Source organism: Lactuca virosa, chromosome 9 (genome assembly GCF_052849685.1).
Source record: "Lactuca virosa cultivar CGN04683 chromosome 9, Lactuca_virosa_CGN04683_v6, whole genome shotgun sequence".
Lineage (NCBI taxonomy): Eukaryota > Viridiplantae > Streptophyta > Magnoliopsida > Asterales > Asteraceae > Lactuca > Lactuca virosa.
The window spans coordinates 45,869,788-45,879,790 of record NC_136434.1 but is presented as its reverse complement, the minus strand read 5'-3'; the positions used below and the strand labels follow the sequence as shown (position 1 = coordinate 45,879,790).

Genomic DNA, 10,003 nt, shown 5'->3' with positions numbered 1-10,003 from the left:
AACTCTTTCATATTATAATTTAATATTTTTGTCACTTTATTATTCTATTAAGTTTATCGATATTTGCAATGGTACAACTCTTTCAATAGTCTTTTTTTAATGAATATAACTTATTGAGTCTCATCTATTATAATTTAAAATTTTTGTCACCTTACTTTTTTTAATGAGTATAATATTTAGTCGTTTATTAAACATGTCATGTTTTAATACGAAGTATTTTAAATAAATATTACAATTAGATATTTATATAAACATTTCATAAATGAAAAACTATGATAGAAATAATTAGCTAGTTACAAAATAAAAAAGATTTAAAACTAAAATATAATTAAAGAGGTAAAAATAAAACATGATTAAAGAATAAAATGTTAAGTGTGCAAAACATATTATTATATTGATTATTGAGTGGTCAATAACAAAAAAACATACTCTCCCATGCATATAAATGATCAACCAAATAACATTTAGCTATAAAAAAAGTTTGCATTAAAGAGATCTTAGTATGTTCTTTCTCTTAATTTGTGTTTTCTATTTCAATTCAATACTTTACCTCTCTTTACTATAAAAAACACAATAAATTAAGAAAAAAAATACATATTTTTACATAATGTTGTGACCAATGTTATAAAAATCAGTTTGAACTGGCTGGAACGGGAACGAGAGCGGTTCAACAACTATCAGTTTTTATGTGAATTTCTAAAACGGATCGAACTGGCCGGTTTCTCCAAAAACCGGGTTGAACCTATGTCATAGAACCGGTCAAAAACCATTTTGATCCGGTTTATTGGACTTTGATGGCTAGGTTTTACTTGACCCATTAAAAAAATAGTCAATTTTCAAAGAAAATTGAATGGCTTAAATGATCAGGTTATTCGAAGTGTACCACCAATACACACCACTGCTACATGTAGACTGACGGTTAAACTAGTTGAACCGAAAATCGATCATCTGAACGGTTCAACTAAAAAACCGATTTTTAAAATATTAGTTGAGACCTAACTTGGCCAACCTTTGGTTGGCTTACATGTCAAACATTGATTATGATTAGTTGATTTATTTTATTTATTTTAGGAAAACCAATTTATTGTAAGATATACTGTATAAATTAAATAAAAAAAAATTAAAATTTGCATATTTATTCTATACATGTAAAGAAAATGATAAAATATTATAATCTGAAAAAATAGATAACAAACAATTAACAATGGTTAGTTCCATTTTAAATGAAATAACTTTTTTTATATTTCTTATTATCCTAGATTGAGTTGAATTGAATTGCTAATAATAAACAACTTGTATCACATAACTTACAATAGAGATGCACAAAATCAGATTTTGAATTAGTCCGTACCGGTTTTTAACAGAGTCGGTCCTTATTCAGTTTTGAGACAAAAATGTTTGAATTGGTACAACCGATCTAATCTGGTCCCCATTTAGCACAAATTTACATAAAAAAAAAAAAATAAATAAATAAAAAATAAAAAACCGAATATCCAAACCCAGGAAACATTTCCTTCTTATTTAGACAAAAGCCAAAGGCCCCATTCATCAGTTTCAACTACAACACATCATACATGCTAGTCATGATCATGTCCCAACACAAACAAAACAAAACAAATAAACAGGTCAGAGTTGAAACGTTTTACATAACATAGTCTAATGATACACATCACTCAAAGTGACCAGTCAATGTGGTCAACAGATGAGTCATATCGCCTTCCCCCACCATGTTGACCAAGTCCAACCTCACCAGAGTAGCCACCACCAGACTGTGGGACGTGACCCAAACCCAAATGGGCATCATGGGTCTCGTAAACCCAATCAGTGGTGGTGGTTGAGTAGTGAACCTCAACCATGGTTCCGGAACCAGTTGTTGGTTGATGAAGCTGGTGCACATGTGCACCAGCTTCAGGGTTGATATAGTACTCATGGCTCAGGGATTGGTTCCTTGAGCCAGATGAGTGATTTGACAGAAGAGAGAGAGCACAGTTGGAGTCGTCATGGACTCCATTAAAACACCCTCCTGGTGGAACATAAGGAGGTGGATTATCCAGGTTGCTTTGCCATGGAAGCGGTGGGAACTTTTCTCCGGCAATTGGGAGGTCGATGGCGGCTCGAGGCGGTGGTGCCACCCTTGTTCCTGGCCACTGAATCCTTCCTCTTGAGCATGAAGAAAAGTCCATTAGAAAGCCTCCAGAATTCCCATTGTTTTCTGTCATTCCACCTTTAAACCATTAGTAACAAGTTATAGAAAAAAAAAAAAAACGTACATAACATGGGACAATGCTATTTTTTTCACAAAACACCATTGTTTTTTTTTTTTTTTTCAAAAAAAAAGTACCATTAGAAGGCAAACAAATGGAATTTTAATGTTACTGTTCTTAACTTCTTTTAATGTTACGACATTGAAACAAAACTGAAACTCGGTTATTATTTAATGAAACTGTTTCAATAAACCTACCACATGTCCACAATATGTCAACATAAAAAAGTTGTACAACAACAATGGATTAAAATTGAAAGTTGAAAAGAATTAAAAGAATATCAAACCAAAGATTGAGGAGGAGACAGTTCCATAGCGAGTGGATAGCAGAGATGGCTTTCTTCTACGTTCATTGTGCCCAGCCAATCGTCTCCTGCAGCTTCTTTTTCCCTGGTCAAACTCTGGTAGTTGATGGAACCTGATAATAAATTATTTGAAGCCATTTTTTTTTGTTTAGTACTTATAATGTACTATTGTTCATGCATAGAGTACACATGATAATGCAAATGGATGGAGAAGAAAGGAGAATGAAAACTTCTTCATAACCTCTTGGAGAAGATTGCATACAAGTTTTATGTTCTCATATGATGAGTGCTTGAAAAAAGGAACTCCAAAAAATGGGGGAAAAGGGCTGAAGTTATAGAAATAGCAATGTACTTTTTCATTTATCCCCACTTAGGTCACTCGTTAACTTGTTCACTTCTTTAATTCGTAAGTTTGGCTGACATGGCATCTAGGTGGCATGCATTTGACACATCATCAAAGGGTTAAGGTAATAGCATAGGAACATACCTTTTCATTACTCCCACCGATTATTTTATTTTATTTATTATTTTTTTTGTACTTACTAAAGTCAATGTACTTGCAAAATGCATTCTACTCACTTCACTCATTAACTTGTTTGATTCGTAAGTTTTGCTGACATGGCGTCTAGGTGGCATGATCATCAAAGGGTTAAGGTCATAGAAAAGGAATGTACTTTTTCATTTATCCCACCTTCATGCAACTTTTTTTTTCTTATGTACTAAGTTATTGTACTTGCATTGTATATCTAGTCTACCATTCACTTTTTTTTTTTAATTATTATAAAGATGGATAGCCAAACTTGGTGCCTAAAGATCAAAACAAACATAAAGCATACAATGTCTTATGGTCATATTGAATAGAACCTTAAAAACCCTAATAATAAACCAAAATCACCAACAAGATTAGCTACATATGCTTTTTAAGATCTAGTATCTTAATTCTTGGCATTAGATCCTTCCTAAACAAATATATATCTTTTTTTGACTAATGATCAAATACCTTAAATACCCATCCCCTAATAACACAGGTTTGAGAGACCTAATGGATCACAATCAATTATTACCAATAATCAAATAGGTAAATTTGGAAAAGGCATATTTCCTAAATAAGAATGTTAGCGTTTAGCAATTTCTGGCAACCTAAAATAGAAAGGTTTTTGCTTTTAAGGGAGTAGCTCTCATATATTGCTTTTTTGTAACCTACAATTAACATCTTCATCTTAGCAACACCCAATCACAAAATGTATATAGTGGACAAAAACATTCTCATTAGCAATCAACATGACAACACATAATGTTTCTTCCTTCCTATTGATCGGTTTCTTATTTTAGGCAACAACAAATTTACCTTAACTTTCCTGTTATAGAGAAAGCTCTAAAAAGATAAGAGAATACAAAATACAAAAATAATAATAATAACCGAAAGAGGGTTTGCGAGTTGACCTGCTGCACTGTTGGCAGAATCTCTGTTCAAGGCCATTAACAATGACCTTAGCCGTTTTCGAATGAGCACCACACACTTTGTGCCTTGAATAGTAACTCTTAGCATCACTCAGATCCAGATTACAACCTTCCACCTGACACCTCGGTGGTTGCTGTTGTCCAAAACCACTCACCACCCCACCACCAGTCCTCCCTTTCTTCTGCGGCCCTCCAGCACCATCGCCGCCGCTCGCCGGAGACAACCCATCATCGGATTTAACCTGAGCTCCAACTCCCACATCCTCAAAATAGATTTCTTTCCCAAATTGCAAACCAATTTTGAGCAGTTGCGACTCCGAAGAACCACTCGAACCACCCATCTCCATAGTCTTTGGGTGGTAGGTGATGCTGCCCTCTTTTGCTAGTTGTTGTCGAGCTCAATCATCGTCTTTTTGTGGGTCCAATACACAGTACTTTTAATTAAAAAGTTTCAATATATGATTATATATAACAACAAAGAGAGGCAGACACACACACATACATACATACATACATACATACACGAAAATCAAAGAAAAAATCAGATATATAGAGAGAGAAAGTAAAAGGGAAGTACTGGTATTTTGACAAGACTCTTGGTGCCTCCAGCTGATGATTAGCTTATTGACAAGAAAGTTTTGGAGGGATCAAGATTGGATTTTTGTTGCGGTTTAGGGTGAAGCAAGGCTAACAGGTGGTACTTTGTGCTAAATGTTTAGTACCTTCAATTACATATGTGAATATTATCGCTCCTTTTCGGGTCACTGTTTTCTGTTCTAAACAAACCATTTTTTCTTCTTGCTCTCTGTTTCCGTTTCCTCTTTGGGAGAATCAACAGAAAAAAGTGCCTATTCGATGCTAAAATTACAAATTTAGCCCTTTGTACTTCCTTCTCAGTTCTGCCATTCAGCTTTAAACCAATAACTGGTTGTTGTTGTTGCTCGCGTTGCGTCGGGTCAGGCCCATTAACTTTAAAAGCACTGTCAATACGTGTCTCAACATAAATAAAACTAATTTTTTGATTATATATATTATTTGTAGAATAAATTTTAGGATACGTTATTAATACCCCTTTTGTATAACTGTATCCTTTTAATAATTACAAGTTTGTACAGATTTTTTAGTTTTAAATTTTATAAAACTTTTTCAGAATTCTAACCAATAAAAAAACATATTCTCTTAACACACTGAAAAATATATCCAATGCATGTAATGCTTTAGTATTAAAAAAAAGTGACTGTATTACATTGAAAATTACACAACTCTAAATAAGGTTCTATTATTCGGCCCACCCTCCCCTCTACAAACCTTATATTCACGTGCTTTTTGTAGTGACATTCCTTTTTCTTTTTCAAATAAACTTTCTAATTTGCATTAGGGACCCTTTACTTTTAGAATTTGTCAAAATTAAAACTTTCCATTATTTTCTACTTTTTTCTTTTTATTGTTTATTGTTTATTTTATTTTCTTTTATAGTAATATTTTTTACATGGAATATTTTATTTTTGAACCTTACACCTACATAAAAATCTTATATTATAATTGAAATATATTAATTTTTTCTTATATATATATATATATATATATATATATATATATATATATATATACATCAAATAGGGGGAGGGGATATTAAATAGAAAGAGGGGGCTGAATACCTTTACCCCTCTAAATACAACAATTAACAATTGTGGACGGTCAGCTGCCGCCGGTAGCTACCGGAAAAACAGAAGAGAGTCCGAACAAAAGAGAGAGGAACGTTGCCATTAATCGGCGTCGTCTTCCATTAACCACTGCCATCGTCCCCTTAGTCGGACTACCTATTTCCTAGTTTTTGTCACAAATGTATGTTCACGATTAATTATTTTGTATTATTATCATATAAAACTAAGCTTTATGTTCAAAATTAAATTTATCATTTATTTCGTAGTATCTTTATTATTTTTTGAAGTAAAAAAAATATGTTATGCTACATGTAAGACGCAAATTTAGTATTTATAAGTGGAAGTCAAGTTATTTAGTTAATGTTTGTTTACAATGTTTAAAATAACTTTTTTAGAATAATATATTAAGTTATTTAGTTAATGTTTGTTTACAATGTTTAAAATAACTTTTTTAGAATAATATATTAAATATATTTAATGTTGTATACAAACCATTTAGATTATATTTTAAATGGGTCGTTGTTTATAAAATACTTGATTAAAAAAAACTATTAATTATAAATGTTAATTATTCATATATTAAAAAATATACATATATCTTTATAATATAATTTTTAAAAGTAATCATAATTAATAAAAAAATGTGTCATCATAACGTAATGATTAAAAGCTAACTATTAAGGGGTAGTATTAAGTACTGAGGGGTATGGATAAATGTAGCCTAAATTTTAAGGTTGATATTATTTTTTATGTTTTGATTTTAAAATATAACGTAATTCTGAAAATTAAAAAGAAAAAAACTGTTATATAAAGAAAAAAAGTAAAACGTGTAACATAAATAAAACTAATTTTTGTTATTAAATAAAAAAACACAATCAGTCCATATGATTTTTCAAAGCAGGCTTATTCGTGACAACTATTTTGGCGCAAGTGATTTCATTTCTCATGTAGTAAGTTTTTATGGTATCAAAAAATTAAGTGTCTAAACTTTTTGTCATATAAAAAGAGGTTTTCACTCCTTTTCCGTCATTTTATTTTAACTAGTAAAAGACTCGTACGTTGTACGGGTCATAATTTTTTTTTCTTCTTTATTTCGTTGTGTCAACATTTTGTTTGGTGGTTATGTATATCGAACTCTAAAACGGGTGAAATAAAAGTTCATTGCTCTTTAACACACAATCATAATCGTTGAAACCCAAAAAAATAAAGTATATTGCCCTTTACAGAAAAAAAACACCATACATTTACATATTTATAATCACATTTGTAAAGATAAACAACAAAATAAAATACTTGGAGGCCATATTTATCAGATTGAACAGTCATATTAGATAAGCTTTCCATATCTGATAAATAATGTTGACTTAAATCACACAAAAATATGCAAATTATCAGTGCCTTTCGCTTTCTTCTGACTTTTGATTTCAAAATCTGAATAAGATGAAAAATAATACTAAAAGTAAAAGACGATAGGATTATTTCCGTATGTGTTAAAAAAGCAATGAATATTTGACCTTGAGAGTGAAATAATTTTTTCACTTGCTGTCGTATGGGACATCAAAGATGGATATGTATCTGGAGGTCACACCTTCCTTATTTTTTGAGATCGGTGTCATGTTGGAAATTATAGAGAAAATGTTGCAAGTTGGCAAGTTTCCTCTATCCCACATTAGTGGGGGAAGAAACATTTAGTGTGTTTATAAAGTTTTTCCTTTGATAGGTCTTCAAAGGCTTTTAGTGCATCAAAGGAATGGGTCAAGCCCACACGCGTGCCTTGCCTAGCCTAACACTAGCCGACGTCGCGAGTGTGCGATTTAGGCGCACTTGGCACTTCGCACGACGTCGAGGAGCTTTTATGTTTGACGAGTTCGGGTCAAGTCGGTTTGACCAATAACAAGACACTCTTCTTCTATCTTTCTTATAATCATATCTAATCAACCAGGATTGATCTAGTTTCTGGACGAAACTTGGTAATCATATTAATAATAATTGGATTTATTATTCACAACTAATCGACATATAATTCTCAATATTATTTGTCGATTTCCTTGCATGTCTATTGGTTATGATATTCAACAATCTTAAAGGTTTTTTTTTGTGTTTATAAATCTTAAGACTAATGGACACCCGAATCCCAACTGCTAGTCTCCACTACATAAACCAAGAGTTTGCCAAGCTTGACTGATTCGATGGTCAAAACTACATCTGCTGGGCCAACAAGGTCAAGTTCATGCTTCATGTGCTGAAGCTCGCCTATGTTTTGGACCCGAAACTGATCCTAATTCCTGATGATCAAATTCCCGAGGCGGGGAAAAATGTGGATCCAAGGGTCATCTTTGATCTGGAAAAGCAAAGGGCTCTGCGTAGAGGGTCTGGGGAACTGTGTGTGAGTTACATCAAGAAATCATTGTCTGATCGGTTATATGATCTTTACGTGCTGGTCAAAGATCTGAGAGAACTATAGAGTGCTTTGGAATTTAAGTACAAGGCACATGAGGAAGGTACTAACAAGTACCTTGTGTCTAAGTACCTAGAGTTTCAAATGGCTGACGACAAACCTATCATGGAGAAAGTGCATGAGCTCCAGGTCATGGTCAACAAGCTCAAAACACTCTCTATCTCGATACTGGAACTCTTCAGGTTGGTGCGATCATCACAAAACTGTCACCCTCGTGGAAAGACTTTTCTAAGAGAATGATGCACAAATATGAGGACTAATCCTTGGATGATCTGATGAAACATCTACGTATTGAGGATGAAAATCGCATCAGGAATAAGCATGGTAAAGTAGTATCGAGTGTGCATCACGTGTCAGTTGGGAGTTCTGGTCACAAGACCAAGTATGGGGGACAAGACAAAAGGAACTTTGGACCCGAGAAACAAAGCTTCAAGAAACCAGGTAATTAGAATCCTAACTCAAATTCGAAGAGGGCCAGACCTTGCCACGTCTGCGGAGAGATTAGGCACTATACGAGAGAATGCAAAAATCGCAAATCAGGACCGGTTGCACATTTAGTCGAGCAAGTGATAGATATGGTGACAAGTGTGAACCTTGGAGAGATTTTCATGATCTCTTCCCTTACCCGAGCAATATGTGCCCGAGGATCTTTTGTGGACACTAGAGCTACGGTGCATGTTTGTGGGCAACGAGAGAGCTTTCACACTTACCTTCCAATGCCACCAGGAACAATAGTCATATTTGTTGATGGTCATAGAGCTTAAGTTCAAGGAAGAGGTGATGTTCGTTTGAAGTTCACACGTGGTGAATGGGTTACCCTTCGAGATGTTCTTCATGTTCCTACTATCTCGAAGGGGTTCGTTTCTGCAGATAAGTTTGACAAAGGTAGGTTCAAGATAGAGCTTAAGAAACGTAGAACCGTGACCACTAAGGGGAGAAGATATGTTGGAAGGGCGAACAACTATTCATGAATGTATCGTCTTTCCCTTAGTGATGAGGGTAGTGAAAGTAGGCCAAGTGCTGAGAATAGTGGTTCTAATGTTGAAAATGTGTCTTGTGTGGGTATGGATGATGTAAATGATGGAATGATTGCTAATGTGAATTAAATGAACTTTTCTGGTTACTTTGTTCGTTCAATTTCTTTATGGCATAAACGTTTAGCACAAACTAATGTTAAAAACAGTAAAAAATGCAAACTAAAGGAATGTTAAAATATGACACAAAAGATTTTGAAAAAATGTGAAACTTGTGTGAAATCAAAGTTTACAAAGAAATCATTTCCATCAGTTAAGAGAAATACATCATTACTTGAGTTGATTCATTATGATATATGTAAATTAAATGGAATACTTAGTCGAGGAGGAAAAAGGTATTTCATCACATTTTGTAATGACTCCAGTCGATATTTACATGTTTATCTGTTTAGATCAAAATATGAAGCTTTTGATGCATTTAAACTGTATAAGACTGAGGTCGAAAATCAACTTAAAAGACACATCAAAATTCTTCGCTCGGACAAAGGCGAAGAATATTTTAATGAAGAGTTTGACACATTCTGCGAAAAGAATGGAATCAAACATGAGAGAACTTCACCATATACTCCCCCAACAAAATGGTTTGGCTGAGAGAAAGAATAAGACCCTTTGTGAGATGGTCAACTACATGTCGAACCAATCTGGTCTACCAAACAAATTATGGGGGGAAGCACTTTTGACTGCTTTCTATGTCCATAATAGGATCACAAGTCGTATGATTCCTATAAGCCCTTATGAGTTGTGGAAAGATAGAAAGTCTAACTTAGACTATTTGAAAGTATGGGGTGTGTGGCTTATTATCGGACGCCTGATCCTAA

General features: G+C 33.6%; 1 protein-coding gene across 2 annotated transcripts; it reads right to left on the bottom strand.

Annotated features, from left to right (window-relative positions):
• Positions 1-1,492: 1,492 nt before the first annotated feature.
• Positions 1,493-4,928, bottom strand: SPL9 (squamosa promoter binding protein-like 9). 2 transcript variants are annotated; one of them, XM_079071216.1, is made up of 4 exons: positions 4,607-4,928; positions 4,012-4,463; positions 2,551-2,681; positions 1,493-2,212 (listed from the first exon to the last, which is right to left on the bottom strand). In XM_079071216.1, exons 2-4 carry the CDS (start codon positions 4,374-4,376, stop codon positions 1,674-1,676), a joined length of 1,035 nt encoding a protein of 344 aa, XP_078927342.1. In that variant the 5' UTR covers positions 4,377-4,463; positions 4,607-4,928; the 3' UTR covers positions 1,493-1,673. The 2 variants fall into 2 exon arrangements, with proteins under 2 accessions (XP_078927342.1, XP_078927343.1); XM_079071217.1 differs by having other exon boundaries at positions 4,012-4,438.
• Positions 4,929-10,003: the final 5,075 nt, after the last annotated feature.

What these genes read in the sequence shown, in the direction of transcription:
- SPL9 (XM_079071216.1), bottom strand. Translation starts at nt 4,376, where the DNA reads ATGGAGATGGGTGGTTCGAGTGGTTCTTCGGAGTCGCAACTGCTCAAA. An exon ending in TTCTGCCAACAGTGCAGCAG is followed by an intron (nt 2,682 to 4,011) that starts GTCAACTCGCAA and finishes ATTTATTATCAG; the next exon opens with GTTCCATCAACTACCAGAGT. An exon ending in TGTCTCCTCCTCAATCTTTG is followed by an intron (nt 2,213 to 2,550) that starts GTTTGATATTCT and finishes GTGGAATGACAG; the next exon opens with AAAACAATGGGAATTCTGGA.